The sequence below is a fragment of the Amaranthus tricolor genome, chromosome 1, assembly GCF_026212465.1.
Source record: "Amaranthus tricolor cultivar Red isolate AtriRed21 chromosome 1, ASM2621246v1, whole genome shotgun sequence".
Taxonomy (NCBI): Eukaryota; Viridiplantae; Streptophyta; class Magnoliopsida; order Caryophyllales; family Amaranthaceae; genus Amaranthus; species Amaranthus tricolor.
Window position 1 is genome coordinate 3040880 of NC_080047.1, and position 18248 is coordinate 3059127.

The 18248-nt window shown below is 30.4% G+C and overlaps 1 protein-coding gene across 1 annotated transcript; it reads right to left on the reverse strand.

The window, feature by feature from the left end:
* Positions 1 to 1043: 1043 nt before the first annotated feature.
* Positions 1044 to 3213, reverse strand: LOC130798988 (allene oxide synthase 1, chloroplastic-like). The gene has a single exon (XM_057662085.1). The coding sequence runs from the start codon at positions 2853 to 2855 to the stop codon at positions 1296 to 1298; it is 1560 nt and encodes a 519-aa protein (XP_057518068.1). The 5' UTR covers positions 2856 to 3213; the 3' UTR covers positions 1044 to 1295.
* Positions 3214 to 18248: the final 15035 nt, after the last annotated feature.

The following is an 18248-nucleotide window of genomic DNA, read 5'->3' on the forward strand; positions in this document are numbered from 1 at the left end:
AAGATGTGAATATAAAACCGCTACCAAATTCAGAAATACAAAGTACTCCCTAGTCCCAAAACTTATACTGTATTACAAATTCTAATGAGTCAAACTAATCAGATTTCAGTGGAATCAAATCCAATCAAAATTGAAGTAATTCAAATAAGACATACTACCTCATATTCATCTAAAATGTCTCATTTACTTTATACACTTTATCCAATGTATTTATTCGATCTTTAATATATCGAGTTATGTATAATTAAAAATTATAAAAAGTTGATATTAACAATCTTTACATCAAAACGAATCAAACAAAATTCCACATGACTATGTTTTAACTTATAGATAAATAATAAAATGCAATTTAAGAGTGATAGATAAATAGCATCCCAAAAAAAAATCTCATTTTAGATGAATAGGAGGTAGTATCTGATATCACCTGTTCACCTTGATATCCTATATAAAATGTTATACGATCAATAATGGACTTATGGCAGTATATACCGACTCATTCTATCCCATGTGGTTGCATATTTCTTGAGTCAATAAAAAGGAAAAAATAGTAAAAATATACTCATGAGATGATTAAATAAGTTAAATTTATGGATGAAAATGAAAAAAAAGGTCATGACAAAATACAAAGATCGAGCAAAACCCATTGAATAAATGAATTAGCAAATCACCAAAATAGATAATAATAATAATAATAATAATAATAATAATAATAATAATAATAATAATAATAATTAGTGTTCGCTCTCAATAATGTGTTTAAGACGGATCTAATGATCTGATATTTATTTGACCTTAAAGTAGAAACAACTTGACCCGATGATCATAAGAATTTAAAATTATTTAAAAGTCAACATAGGCACAAGATATTAAACCCGTTTTTAAAACGACCCGAAACGCATGATCCAAAATCGACTCTAAGACCAAAATAAACATCTCTAGTTGTTAGCTTGTTTCTCAACTCTCAACCAATAATAATAATAATAATAATAATAATCATAATAATAGAAACTAAATAAAGTTTTTTTATTATATGAAGTATGAGTTATTATAATAATAATTACAATAATAATAATAATAGAACTAAACTAAATAAAAAAAAAAAAAAGACACATTTTGGATTTTTCATTGCTAATCTAGCAGTTTTACCATCACAATCATCACGATTCTCCTTTAAAATTATGTTAAACTAACAAAATTATTTTCTAAAACATAAAACAAAAATTATTCACATTCAGAATAACACTCATATAGCTAGAAGTAATTACATTTAATTCTTTAATTCTTCAATAAATATCTTAAAAGGTAGCTCTTTTAAGGGAAGTAACGGTAACTTTAGCACCCAACGGAGAATACCCAACATCAATTTCAAACGAATCATACCTTAAAAACAACTCAACAACCAATAACCTTGAAACTAACACCACAAAATCTTTTCCAGCACACTGTTTATTATGCACTGTCGGGCTTTCATTTTCGGGCCCATTAGACCATAAAACATGCTTTAACATCTTCTCACCCTCTTCCCCAATAAACCTCTCGGGTACAAACTCTTCAGCTCGATCAAATATTTTCGGGTCTTTAGTAGCAAATGGTTGATACCCCAATAACATTTCCCCTTGTTTTACTTGAAACGCTGCGTCGTGAGATTCAATTATTAAATCATTTTTGGCCCGCCCGTATTGCAAAGGTACCGGGGGTTCAATCCTAAGAGATTCGTACACCACTGATTTCATCAATGGCATTTCTTCCATTGCTGACATGGTTACTTTCCCACCGTTGGATCGGACTGCTGATCGAATCTCCTCCGCTAATCTACGGTGGAGATTCCCCCCAGCCCGACCGATTTGTTTGATCATGTTAGGGAAGAATATTTTCATCCCACCAAAGGAATTAAAGCACGTGGTGTAAATCAAGTTATGGCATGCTTCGTCACGTGAGATTCCAAGCAGGGTTGCTTCTTCTAGAAGCTCCGTTGAGTTTTGGTAGAAGAAATCGTAGAGTTTCTGATAATCTTTTTTTATTAAAGAGAAAGGTAAACGAAAACTATGAATAGTAAGCTCTTCAATGAATTTAGGAAGTCCAAGAGAAAGAATCGGGCCGAGTTGAAATAATACCCATTTAGAAATAATACCGGGTCCGGATAACCCAAGTTCTGATTCACTCGGGTTAGCACCATACCAAGCCCGTGAAAGAAAGTTGAAAGATGCTTGATCATTAGCTTCGTTAAATTTAGCTTTTCCATTTTTAGCTAACTCGTTCTCCAACTCGTCAAACAGCTCGGAGAAAGAAGCTTGAAACTCGGGGAGAACTCGGTGACGAGTTGAGGAAACGAGTTTAAACATTAATTTTTTAAGCTTTTCATGACTCGGCTCGGACGGGTCAAGAAAAGATAAGACTCGGTAACCGCCGGTAAGTTCAACGGAAGGAGCAAAAGTTCCGGTAAAAAGATCTTTCTTTTCTACTTTTGAGGTGTCGAAGAGTGTAGGAAAGCTCTTACCATCGAGTAAAACGACGACGTTTGGGTCAGAAGCTATGAAAGGGCCAGGTGGCATGTTGACTCTAAACACCGTTGACTTATACTTATTAATCCTAGATTTGAAAAATTCATCTCTCCCTTGGTTGTAAAAATAATCTTGGCGATCATTAATTGGACCTATAATAGGAAGCCCGTAATTACCGGGTATTTTTTTGACGGGTACTACACTTTTTGAGGTCGGATCGGATTTAGTTGGTTTTGGTGGGAGAGTAATTGCAGCATGGATCTGTTGTTGGTGTGAATACTGATCATGCCGACGACGGTTCAAACATAAAAAAGAAGAAGAAGATGAAGGTGAAACAAGAGAATAGAGTGCCATTGTTAAAGACAAGACAACGGATTTAAGAAAGTGCTTATATTATTATTGTGATGAGTATTTGTTGGATGAAACTTTACATTATATATATAGTAGGAAAAAGAAAAAAAATGTGGTGTGAAAAATTAGAGCTCGTGTTTTAAATGTAAGAATTAGAATATAAAACATAGAATGATTAAAGGCTTAAAGGTGAGTGATCATAGTAAAGTGTAGGGACGAATATAGAATACGGCCGGACGGTGGGAGGAGTGGCACTATTATGGGTCTAATCTTGCGTCTTTATTAATGGTGGTGTTGAATTAGAGAAAGTCATGATGAAAGTTCTTTGTAGTAAACTTATGACGTACTATTGTTTTCATAATAGTAAAAGGCATTTTTGCCATGTTATAGTCACATTGACATTTTTCATGTTTTATTGTATTTTGAATAATTTGTAAGTTATACTATTAAAGTTTTGAATATTTATAAATTTTAGCTTAATGTTTATTTTTTACGAATTATAACTATTAAAGTATCAAAATCTATAATATTCAGGTCAAATTACAAAATCCCAACCACTTAACTTGAAATTTCGACTACCAAAATGGTTGAAATTCTATAATTTGACCTAAACACTGTAGAGTTTAACCCAACTTATTTTTATTAGATTCTAGTGTTTTACCAAAATGAATTAACTTATTTTAGATGAATGATATTTTTTAAAATGAACTAAATAAATTGATTAATAAAAAGTTAATTAAACTTTATTATTATTATAACTATATATGATAGGTTTAAACTTCAAACCAAACCAAACAGACTCTTATAATTAGAAATAATAAATTAATTTTAATTAATTATTGTTTATCCGGGAATAAAAGATAATTTGAACTAGAAAATGGAGTTTCATATTATGCAGCAAATACGTCCACCAAATGCCAAAAACATTTCGAGATTGTTCTTCATACTTCTTACAGCTGAAATAAGAGAATTTATATTTTATTTACTTCTATCCTTTTCTTTTGTTAGTTCATTTTAGATTTTTCAACTTTATAATAGAATTTTAAATTAGTTTTGATAGATATATTCATGTGGGATATTATTAGATTCTTCTTGATACATAATTTTTTATTATACAATATTAATTAGGATCGAAATATTTATTATTATACATATTTAGAAATATTAAAACTTAAAATTTGCTTTAGATACATGTAAAAAGTAAATTGAATATACAAAAAGTAATGGGAGGATCAATATAATTTTTTAGTTGTATAACTCAAATAGTCAATACCTAAATTTTCGAAATGTTTTAAATTTTTATAAATGTTATTTTATAGTTAATAGATACTAATATAAATGTATAGTCGTTCACATACCACAAATTTCTAAATACAAATTTATTTCATCTCATTTAATATAGATGATGTAGTTCCTCCGTTCCATAATACCCGCTACATTTTCTATTTTTGGCAATTTCATATTACTTGCTACATTTCCGTTTTTAGTATTAAAAATTTAAAACAATCATTTAAAGTTTTACTTACTCATATTTTTATCCTACTTTATATTCTATACTATATAATAAAATACTATACTATACTCTATAAAGTAATCTAACATCTATTTTTCCTTTTTCTTTTTCAATTAACAATAATAAAATACTATACTCTATAATATAAACAATCAGCTACAGTGTAGGTCAATCACTTTTCTTAATTCTCGTGCTCATGCAAATGTAGGGACTAAAATGAAACGGAGGAAGTAATATTCTTCTTGAATAATTGACTTTCTAGAGTTGTTTGGCATGCATTTCATGTCTTTGCCAAGGTAGTACTCTCTCTAACTTAAGCTTATCCACATTTTTATTTTTATTTTTTATTCTTCTTTTATTATATTCTTATTTTAAATAGTGTTTTCACCACTTTTTAATTTTTAACTATATTTTATTTTTTTTTCTTTATTTTTATGATATTTACATAATACGAAATGTAACCTCTTCTATAATCAAAACTCAAAAAAACATACGAATTATAATAATAGGCTGGTGAATTCAGTTGGTCCCACATCAATCATAATCTGGTAGATGCAGCGCCACATCGATATAGTGAGGTAATAGTTTACGGAGTTGATGGAAATTTAGCTCAAGTCATTAATTTAATTTAATAACAATACTAGTAAATGTTTTAGTAATGTGTTAATAAAAACACTTTTATTTACTGGTTCATGCTATAGAAATATTACTCATATAACACTAAAAATCAAAGTATAATAACAATAATATACCCAATAAATACACCCTTATTTAATAGATAAAGAAAATTAAAAATGTTTTAGTAACATATGAATGTAAATTTACTATCCATCTAGTCAATTCTAATCTTTGAGATTAAGACTATGTCATTATTATTATTATTGTTGTTATGTTGTGTGATTGATGCAAATTTATTCACATGTTATTGAAAGGTTTTAAAAGCTACTATAAATATATTTTCAAATCGCTCCGTCTATTTTTATAAAATTTACATATAAAATCCGCTTGATGTAGATCAAATTAGGTCCTATATAAGCCCTTAGTCCATTACACAGGTGTAGTATTGTACTCATATGATTTTTCCAAATAGACATGCTAAATTTTAAATAACTTAGATCATTTATTAGCTTTTTTAGTTAATCCAAATTAGAAGTACATGCCTATTTTGGTACTCTCAAAAATGAAAGTATGTAGTTATTTATATATTTATTTATTTTATTTAAAGTCAGACAAAAAAATCTCTATAAACAAAGGAAAAAAAATATTTCTTTTGATACGAGTACAAACAGAGAATTAAATTTTTTCATAAGATAAACGAGATAGTGAATTGATTTATTTGGAGAGGAAGGTGAGTAAATATGTAAAATGACTATTTTTATTCATTGTCAAAAATTAATTATATCAATGGGTACTTATAATGATCAATTTGGTTACAAGCTTACTAAAATATCTTAGATATTTTTATTTTTTAATTACTTTTTTCTAGGAACTTCTACTATAATATCTCAAATATTTTAATTTTTTTATTCTTTAGTTCAATTATTTTTATGTTTAATATTTTTAAAATCCTAGATTTTTTTAAATTATTTTAACCCTCTCTTTAGTTTAAGTATTTTTATGTTTAATATTTTTAAAATCCTAGATTTTTTAAAATTATTTTAACCCTCTCCTTAATCTGAAAAATCCTGAACTCTTAGTTGTCTTCTGTACTCGATAAATCTATCATTTGATATGGGTTTTGTGAAAATGTCTGCGAGCTGCTCCTCCGTCTTGCAGAACTGTAGTTCGATCTCTTTCTTGTCTACCAACACACGAATGTAGTGATGTCGTATCTTGATGTGTTTTGATCTGCTATGAAACACTGGATTCTTCATCAGTGCTATTATTGACATGTTGTTGCAGAACATTGTAGTTGGTGTTTCTTGCTTATGTTGTAGATCGATCAATATCCTTCTGAGCCAAACTGCTTCACATGCTGCACTTGTTGATGCAATGTACTCTACTTCTGCGATGATAAAGCTATCGTTGCCTGCTTTTTTGATGACCATGAGACCACCTTGGTTGCAAGCTGAAATACGTACCCGTTTGTGCTTTTTCTATCATCCACGCTTCCAGCCTATTCGCTATTGGTGTATCCTGTGAGCTTGAAATCTTTTTCAGTCTCATACATAATCCCATAATTCTTCGTTCCCTTAATGTATGTGAGAATCCTCTTTGCTGGCCGTTAGATGATCCTTGTTCGGTTCACTCATGAACCTGGATACGATGCTGACAGCGTTGACTATATCTGGTCTTGTATGCGTGAGATAAATGAGAGAAGCAACCCAGCTTCGATACATTGCCCCGTCGACTTTTGGTTTGCCATCGTACTATGATAACTTCTCATTGATTGCCATTGGTGTAACCAGCGGTTTACACTCACTCATGTTGTTCTTGAGAAGGTCTTCTGCATATTTCTCTTGTGATAGAAATATTTCGTGGGCTTTGTTTGATTTGTTTGCCAAGGAAGTATTTTATTGTAACGAGGTCTGTCATCTTGTACTCCTTCATCATAGCCTTTTTAAATTCTTCGATAATTGTTGGATGTGTGCCTGTATAGATTAGATCATCCACGTACAGGCATAAAATGAGAAAGTTATTACCTTGCGTCTAGATGTATAGTGAAGGTTCACTCGGACTCTTGATGAAACCATGCTGGAGAAGATAATTATCAATATTGCTGTTCCACGCTCGAGGTGGTATACTTTGTCTTCTTGGCCTTTGATGACATATCCCTGCGGTTGATCGACGTACACTTCTTCGAGTTCTCCATTTAGAAATGCTGATTTAACATCGAGCTGAAAGACTGGTAACCGATGTTGTACTGCTAGTGCCTGGACTGTTTTGATTGTTTCCATGCGAACAACTGGTGTATATGTTTCGTTGAAGTCAATTTCTGGTTGTTCTGCATATCCTTTTGCTACGAGCCCTGCTTTGTACTTGTTGATGGAGCCATCATCGTTATGCTTCACCTTGTAGACCCACTTGAGTCCGATGACTTCCTTGTCTTGTGGCTTGTGTACAAGCTCCCATGTGTGATTTTTCTCAATTATTTTGATTTCATCGTTCATAGCCTCGATCCATGTTGTTTCTAGTGCTGCTTCTTGAAATGTTTGTGGCTCACTAGAGAAGAGAGCCATTGCTTTGTAGATCAAACAACTTACGCAAAATGAAAATAAAGAGTCCTTGTAAGATAAGAAAAATGTATTCTTGAAGAACCCAAACACAAAGCTTCTCTCTCCTTTCGACGTTCGAACATAAAATTAAATTTTTACCAATTTTCAACTTATCTTTTAATAATACCTCTCCTTGAGATATCTTAAACTCCTATACCATATTTAGTTTTTAACACTTATTATTCAAATTCAACTATACTTAAAATATACTCCCTTCATTTACCCAATTTAGTTTTTAACGTTATTCATAACACTCTTAATTTGAATCATTTCAAATATATAAATTATATCGTAGTCAATTGGGATCTTATTTGATTCGTTATAATGCAATTTATTAATGTCGACTTTTCATAATTTTTAATTATGCACAATAGGATGCATTAGGATATCGATTAATATATTTGAAAATGTGCATAAACCAAGTGAAACAAAGATAGTGAAGTCATCATATCATACAATACACTAAAGAAAGAACTCTTAATTTTAAATGACGATTTTTCAATGACCGAGTACTTATATAATTAACTTAAATTGTTGATATATTTTAATGAATTTCCACATAGTAATATTTATAAATGTAAAGAAGAATTTCAAACATAACAAAATTATCAAATTACAATTTTATCTCATTTGTCTTTCTCTTTTCTAGGAGGACTTTTCTTTTGAATGTAATATTTATTTCCGAATGTTGAAAAAAATAGGAATGGTGTATGAAATGCATAATTTTGCAAATAACGACATTTTATACACCTTTACTTTGCTGCTCACTTCACTTGACTAGCTTTAAACCTTTGAGTTACCCATTTCATTTTTAATAATAATAAGTTTATTTATTTTTGTTTGACCTCTTTTGTCTTTGCTTCGCAATAGTATTTTTGCAATTAGCCAACTTACTTAATAAAGTTATTTATCAACCTTATTTATAAAACATTTTAGTATATAGGATGATGACAAATAATATACAGTGTAAATAAAAAGGCATGCTCAATTTAGAGGTACAAAATGTCACAGTAATTTGTATCAATATAAAGAAGATAAATCTTAAATATAAAATTTATTTTCAATCGTACTAAAATCACATATAATATTTCAACGCATATAAAGGGATGAAAATTTATTTTCAATCTTACTAAAATCGCATATAATTTTCAACACATATAAAGATATAAATCTCCTTAAAAATTTAAATAGGTAAAATTAATAGTCAAACTTATGGCTATAGCATGCATTAATATATAGTAATCTTATCGTGAAAACTACAATTAAATTTTAAGAAAGTGTATGTGAGAAGCTAATTTGAACGGGAAAATTTTTTACCAGAAACTAACACGTGCCATTAGGTGGTCTTTGTTTTAGTATATAGAATGTTTCCAATGCATATAAAGATATAAATCTCCTTAAAACTTAATGTCAAATTTAATTACAATTGGACCATACTATAATGTTAGTGTTCATATGCACAATGTTGTTTTTGTTTTTAAGAAAAAATCCTCAAAACAACAATATTATGTTTTAGATGAAATTAAGTTTTTATAAGAGAGTGATATATATATCATTCTATCCCTTATATAAAACTCTAGCAAAGTATGACTCTCCTTTTAAATCTATTAACCCATATGACCATATCCATAACACGCACGCTGTTATATAAGGCAGTCTTACTATAGCACGCACTCAATACATTGGGTAAATAGCGCAATTAATAAAAGTACATAAATATGAATATAATTGGCTCATTGTTTTGATATCGTTTCACCAAGAGTACCTACATTCATACACGTACGGTACGTATCCATAGCTACAATTGATAACCCATTTCTATAGTTCTTGTTTTGGTTAACTTAGATTTTTAACTTTGGTAAGATGTTATATTGTTTAAGTATTTTTATGATTTGATTGTACAACTACGATTAAAAATCAATAGATAATGAAAAACAATATAGATGACAAATAGTATTGATCTCATTATATGTAATTTATACTTTGATAAAAAATTTAACACAAGCTTATCTAAAAAAGAAAAAAATTAACACATACTAGCAAATATCAAACATACCTTTTTCTGAGGGATAATTGACTTGTAGATCAAATATATCATCATTCTATGATGAAAAATTATAATTTAAGTGCAATTAGATTGTATGTCCAGTAAATTACAACTAAATTCAAATTTATAGTTTAAAAAATTAGAATATCAGTCTGATAAAAAAAATCACAAGCTCAGAAATAAATGTAAATTTTATTAATGAATACTGATTATAATGATGATATAAAAAGAGAATATTTGAAGGAAAATACTTATTATATATGTGAAGTTTGTATGTAATTGACTGAAATTTTGAAAATATACTTAAAGAGTTTGAAATATTTGGAATTCATTGCTTATATTAGTTTTACCAAAAAAAATGACTATAGGGATTTAATAAAATTTACTCATTCATTAATTATGATAGATTGAGAAGAAATTAATTAATTATTTTTCCATAAATATCTGATGTAGCTTTAGGTGGAAAAACAACTCTTGTAGTAGTGACACATGTCTAGTATTCTATTGTTTTAGTAGAGATTGATGTAGAATGAAATAAGTATAACAATAAATTTTAGATGATTCATTCGTAGAAACTTAATTCATCAACAAAGACACTACATTGATCACGACCGTCTTAAACATTATGAAGGCCCTAGTCTATTCTTAAAATTGGGACCAAACAAAAAAAATTTAAAAATTTTATTTCAAAAACCCATATTACTTTATTATAATTTTAAAATATGCTCCACCTTCTACTTTATAAAGCGGATAAAAAATTATATAAAGATTACTGAATTACATAAGAAATAATTGGAAATTCGTATAAAAAATTATAGACAAAGACAAAATTTAACTTACTTGAAATTGATTATGGGTACACAAAGAAAATTGTCAACCAAATAAAGGATTTTTTTTGTTGGAGGAGGTAAGTAGAAATTATAACTCATTTACTCATGTAAATGACGCCATTTTTTAGGTAATAAAAATATTTTTAATAACCTAAATTACAATAGGTAATAGATAATGGTAATAACAATATTGGTAATAACAATATTTTTCATAATAATAAAATAGGTAATAGAAAATTATTTCCTTACTTGAATTAGAATGATTTGAAAGCATAATTTTTAATAACCTGATGTGTATACTTATTTTAAGACTTGTGCTTTTACGTATATTATCTCGTCTTAATAAATAAGACAATCATATTATCTAGCTATTTTTTTCTGAGATTTTACACAATTAATAGCATTAAATTAGATAAGAGTCAATTGACAAACTTACGAGACAGTCAATTTAAATAGCAGTAATATAATTATTAGTAATTAGTACTTAGTAATTAGTAATTAGTAATTAGTATTAGTAATAATTAGTACTCCTATTGTCCAATTAGTAGTTACCACAATTAAATCTAAATGATTTAAGACGGAAATTTTTAGACAGAAAATTTGTCCAATTTAGTTTGATAATTGACAGCATTAATTAGTAATTAGTATTGTCCAATTATTTACTTACCACAATTAAATCAGAATGATTTAAGACAGGATTTTTTGACAAAACGTTTATCTAATTTACTTTGACATTTGACAACAATAATTAAGTTAAACATTGAAAAAAAAAACGGATACTGATTACATTAAAATGGTAATTACATTTAAAAAGAAAAAAATTAAAAATTAAAAAGCTCATGACTTCATCAAGATATTGAGCGGGAAAAAATGTGTTGTAGTAGTGCCAAATGGTAGATTCTCTTATTGTTTTAGAGAATAATAATATGATTATTTACTTACCACAATTAAATCAGAATGATTTAAGACAAAATTTTTTGACAAAGCGTTTATGTAATTTACTTTGACATTTGACAACAATAATTAAGGTAAATTAACATTTAAAAAAAACTGATACATTTAAAAAGAAAAAAATTTAAAATTAAAAACCTTATGACTATCAAGATATTGAGCAGGAAAAAAATGTATTGCAGTAGTGCCAAGTGGCAGATTCTCTTATTATTTTAGAGAATAGTGTGATATGATATGATGTGTTTAGGTTGTTTGGAAGTCTTGGTTTAATTTGCTCTTGATATCAAATGTAGGAAAGATTTAGATAGAAAAATAGTGAGTTGATTTATTTAAAGAGGAAGGTGAGCAAATATGTAAAATGTCTATTTTTATTCATTGGCAAAAATTGATTATATCAATGGTTATTTATAGTGATCAATTTGGTTACAACTTAGTAGCTTACTTAAATATATATTTTTAGGAACTTCTACTATAATATCTCAGATATTTTTATTTTTTAATTTTTTAGTTTAGATATTTTTATGTTTAATATTTTTAAAATCCTAAATTTATATAGATTATTTTAACAAAATAGTTTTACTAATACAAATTGTTAACATATAAACTTCTTGTGTTCACGTCACAAGAGTTCAAAAGATAAAGTCCTAAATTTACTAAGATTTACAAAAGTATCTAGCTGTTAATTTCGCTAAACTAACAAAACATAAGGCCCACTATTGAATAAAAATTTGAAATCAATAAGTGAAAAATTTTAAAAAAAATGAACCAAATAATCTAAGTTTTAAAATTATTTCAAAAGAATTTTAAATCTTAGGTTTGGAGCTGTTCGCAGTTACTAACTGCGAACAACTAAATAGGACAAAATAGCTGTTTGCAGTTAGTAACTGCGAATAGCTAATTTGTCCTGTTTGACTGTTCGCAGTTACTAAATGCGAACAACTATGTAATATTTTTTTTTTCCTGATTTTTGAGTTGTTATTTGTTGTATTTGCATTAGAGACATTAGAATAAGTAATTACAAGTCAGTATATGTTTCAGGCGGCATGATTCATCGCCAAAACTCCTACTATTCGTAAGTGAAAGCTTTGAGGCTATGATAAAGTAATTAAACATATATATACAACAAAATATATACAAATATTTGAAATATACAAATATATATATATATATATATATGTATATATATATATATATATGTATATATATATATATATATATGTATATATATATATATATGTATATGTATATATATATATATATATATGTATATATATATATATATGTATATATATATATATATGTATATATATATATATATGTATATATATATATATATATGTATATATATATATATATGTATATATATATATATATATGTATATATATATATATGTATATATATATATATATATTTATATATATATATATATATATATATATATATATATATATACATAATCCATCCAAATACACAAAAGTTAAACGTTAACGCTCACGACCCTCATCTACCCTATCCAACTGAGTTGGTCTCCTATGCCTCCTACGATAGTAAGAGGCGTTCGGGTGTCGCTCTGGCAGTGGAAGGGACTGGTACTGTGACGGCTGTGATGGCCCAGCCTGCGAGGTCCCCACTACGTCAAGGGGGTATGAATGGTCCATCTCCTCCAAATGATAGTCATAAGCAAGAGATAAGAGGTGCATATGGGCGGTAGTCGGTGAGGACTCTGCAGCGCCTTCCGGTATGAAGTATTGGAACTGCGAGCCGACGAGCATGCCATGCGCAATCTCCCTCACTGGCACCTCGTGGTTGTACCGCATCACTGCTGCTGCACCTTGTGCATGCAATTAATATTTAGTTAATCTATCATTATATTATTTAATCGGCAACTTAATCATATAAATGCAAATGAAGACTTACAAATTGGGTCATCATAGGCGTAGCAGGTGCGTAATGTGTTGCTGCGAAGATGGCACGTGGTGTCATCTATCGGCGCGTGATGGAGAGCAACCACGGCATGTAGTCTGGTGTAGTAGGTGTGCCATGAACATTAATCGGCGCACCTTGTGCCAGCAGCTCCAGTCTACCATCCCAACGAGCGATGTGACGCCAGTTGATGTCCATCCAGTTTGCCGTACTCTGATTTTTGCGCGAAATCTGGTGCAGCTGGGGTTCAGTGTCACAAGGCGGTGGAATTCCCTGTACCAACCCATATTGGCGCACTACGCGCTCTGGTAGATGTACTTCTACAATGTCAAAGCATATATGAGTGGCATAGAAGCCCTCCACGCACCTGAATGACTCCCCGAGTGTTCGAGTACAGCTGCGTAGCCTTCCGCAGGGTATGGGTCCCATAAAAACTAAAATACATGTTATGAAAATGTAAGTAATATGTTAATTAAATTGTACTAATGTTAATGAAACTGAAATATTTACTTGGTTGGGTCGTAGCAGGTCTAATTGATCTCGGTAGAATGCGAGACCGGTGCCGGTGTGCTTGCGCGTCCGGCGTGCAAAATTCCACCTTGAACTGTACGTAACATCTGGTGGGGGTTGTGGTGGAGAAGCAGTATCACCACGACCAACGGTTCTGTAAGGTTGGCCGATAAGAATATGCTCCCACGCCCACAGCTGAACATTGGAAATGTAATTAGTATGTAATTCAACTACAGCGAATTAGAGTTAAAATGTTATTTTTATTACCTGTAATATGAATATTGGCCTCGCAATCTCCTTGACGTTCTTGTGGGCAGCACCACATAGCCTCCTATACAGGTATCCAATGGCTGCGGAGCCCCAGCTATACTCGGCAATGCGCTATTTACCATACAATTGTGTGCCGTCAATAGAGATAGTGGTTTACAATAATTGAAGACTTCAATCCAAGGTTTAAAGGCCCAAAAGATACGTTGGAAGGTCCTAATATTAGGTCTCACATATACACCCGTGACATTGTCCTCCTTAAAATACCACTCAAGTACTAACCCGGGGTTGGAATGTTGCAAAGCTTCTAAAAAGCGTGGAGGGAGTGAGTAAGAACCTTCCCAGGTCCCGTAAATGGACAACAAGGCTTGTTGCTTTGCACACCACGCTCACTTATAATTCACATCCACACCAAAACGATCTTTAACCATCTGCCGTACGACAGATACCTTAATGGATGGGTCTTTAGAAACACAATTTCTAATGACATTGTTAATGACAAAAGATGTCGGGTGAATGTGTCCAGCCGAAACAGTGTCACTACCCAATACACAAGAACCATACTTACCCTTATATGTAACAATACGCCATGAAGATATATAAGAATCAAACGTAGCCCAAAGTCTCCACGAATAACCCCGCTTGCACTCCAAGGTAAGGACAGTTTGGTTCGAGGTCTCCGTTCTGTACTCCACATTTCTGCGAATATGATACATTCTGATAGCTTCCAACAACGCTTCCATGCTATCAAACATCATACTCTTCTCAAACTATCCGTCTTCGGTGTATGTGGTATCACAAGCCCAAGTCCTCCATGAGTTTTTCTCCTCATACTCGTCTAAAGGTGGAAAGAGGGCATAAGGTGTAGGAGGAATGATTATAGGAATGTTGCTTAGGGTCATGTCATTTGCTAGCGCATCCTCATCGATATCCACATCGTCCTCAAAAGAATCGTCAATGAGCTCATTACTCTCATTTCCATCATCCCAAGGTCCCATCGCAGCAGTTTCTCCTAAGTTAACCATTGAATCAATTGGAACTTGATTCGTAGAGGTTTCAGAAAAAGTACAAGATGCGGAAGAAACGACGGGATTTACAGTTCCCTGAGTTAAAATAGGCATAGGGTTAGGAGTAGGATTAAAAGCAACTACATTCCCTAATGGTACTTCTTCTACGTATAACTCCAAAGAGGGAATTTGGGTGGACTTTAAATGCTCCCACATAGCATCTATAGCCTCATCATCCTCAACAAGAAAGGCAAGCAATTCTCCACTCATATCATTTTTAAAGCTTATATTTACGGTACTTCTAGTATGGTCCAATCCAATCTTAGAACATATAAAACGTTTAAAGTGGTTCAAATCCATATTCGAATTGCAAGTAAACAACTTACGTCTTCCCTCAACATAATGAACTTTGCCACTACTTTCTCGAATACAACGATTCCAAAAACATACTATAGTCACGCGAAATGATGCCATTTTCTACATTAATACAAAGTAAATCAACATCATCATCAACTTCATGCCCATACAAGTACTTTATATTCATTTGATTATAATCTTTTTTGGTCTAATAATTATTAAAATCCATAATGTAACTAAGTTCATACATATATAATACACATAAAATCTAAATAATAAATCAATTCATAAGTTCATAAATAATATTTCTAATACCAACATCAACATCAATATTTCTAATGATATTATCAACATTGAATTCAACTAATTCAACAACATTACTTCAAAAATCAACATAAAGCTATAAAACAATTAAAAATTACCTTGAATAGTTATGGATAATTAAGAAGAGTCTTGATTTAACAACTAGTAACCTACATTTAAAAAAATAAGCAAATTTGATTGTAACCCTAAAAAACTACATATACACCAAAAAAACGCAAACAAGTTTACCTTTGAGCAAGCTAGAGTATCCCACACTAATTTTGAAGTGCCAAATTGAAAGAGAAATGTAAGAATTGATGGATTGAATCAATGGTTTTAGAGAGAGATTGTCGAGTGTGAAGGTAGGGTTTTGAGAAATGGGAAAAAATAAGAAAAAAAGAAACTGCGAACAGCCAAACACGACAAATTAGTTGTTCGCAGTTAGTAACTGCGAACAGCTCCAAACCTAAGATTTGGTATTTTCACGCTCACTTTTGAAATAATTTTAAAACTTAGATTATTTGGTTCATTTTTTTTTTTGTTTTTCACTTATTGATTTCAAATTTTCCTCCTGAATAGGGCTTTATGTTACTGGGCTGCTTGCATAGTCCGATAGACTAGTCTATATATTGTGAATTTGGGAAAGTTAGTCTGAACTTAATTAATAGACAATATTTAGCACAGGTGAGCAATTACTTCTACACTCTAATACACCATTAAAAAACACAAACTATAAAATGTAAACCTTTTAAGTACAAGCATCATAATAATAATTTATTGTTAATGCTAACCCATTTTTAAATTTCTAGATCCGTCATATTAGTCACAATCATAGATTTAGTATAAAAATTTATATGCAGTAGCTTCACGCGTATGATAAAAAAAAAATTATACCTGTCGAATTTAAGATTTAAAACACCCATTTTAAGACTTAGAAAGCTAAATGAAACACTTAAAACCCCTACTTTATGCCTCAATCTTTCTTTTCTAGAGACTTAATTTAATTTTTTAGTTATCGACTTCAACCCTTAAAACACTCATTCCACCACTTAAAATGCCAATTTTAACTCTTAAAACCCTTACTCCAACTTTTAATTGTATATTTTACATATCTACTCCAACTGTTTTTAAGACTAAAAACGTCTATTTCCATGGTTTAAAGTTTAAATTTAAGATTTAAAATGCCAATTATAAGGTCGAAAATGTCCCATCCAAGTTTTAACATGGCAATTTCAAAATTGTAGGCTGGACTTTTGAGCGGTCGCACATTTGCGGCTGTTTCACAGGAGATTTGCTGTAGATTTAGAGGTGCTTAGCAGGCCGTGCCAGATTGGACTCAAGCAAAAATGATCGGGCTGAATTGGGTTGGAAATGTTTTTGCGCTTTAAAACCCCGTTCAGCCTATTTTAGTTATGATATACGTAACATATAAATGAATTGAGATGCTAATAGATAACCTTATCCTAAGAAAACTATGTTTGTCGATGAGTACGAGAATGTCAAATACCAATTGTTGTTGGTAGGATTGGAAACTGCTACAATGCACTAAATATGGGATATTTGCCCACCTTGAAGATTATTGTACGAATAGTATTTTGAAACTTTCCAAGGACAGAGATAGATTCTAGATGGTAAGTTGTAAGAAGATTCATCCCTGACATCTTATGATTTAGCTAGTAAATCTTTGATTAGTAAGAAATGGTAACAAAGCCCATATTTCAAAAAGTAACGGTAATTTGTGAGTCTTTTTTAAAATTCTTTTTAAATCCAACCCTTTTTCAAAATACAAAGTCTATTTATAGCCCAACTCTTATTAAACCCATTCTAAAAACACAAAAATTTAGGTGAGACCGTCTCAGATGCGTCTTATTGGGCCGGCCCAATTGTATTTATTTTTTTAACAATTACAAATTAAAATGTCAATTTTAAAAGTTAAAAGATCAATTTAAAGACTTAAAAGACCAATTTTAAGGATTTGAAATTGACATTTCAGTCATTGTATTTGACGGTTTTAAAACTTAAAAGGTCAGTTTCAATACTTAAAAAACCAATTTTAAAACTTAAAAGACCAATTGCAGGACATTAAATTCTCATTTTAACTTTAAAATAGGATGATTCAAACATTAAAATTGATATTAAAAACTTCAAAATTAACCTTTTGAGTCTTAAAATTAGATTTTTAAATCTTAAAATTGTCCTTTTAAGACTTAAAATTAGTACATTAGAATATTTTTAAAAAATTATTAGACCTAAGCCTGTTACACGGCTAAGACGATCTCAGAGGGGAGAATCTCTGTTCTTAAAATAGGCTGACTCAGGACTGAAAATGGACTCCAAACCTAGTCAAGTCGATCAGTCATTGTAATTTTGCTCAAAATTCAAATTAACAACTTAAAATGAAGGTTAGAACTCAAGTTAAAATTATACTACGCACCATGTTTTAAATATTTACATAAATTTAACAATACAACA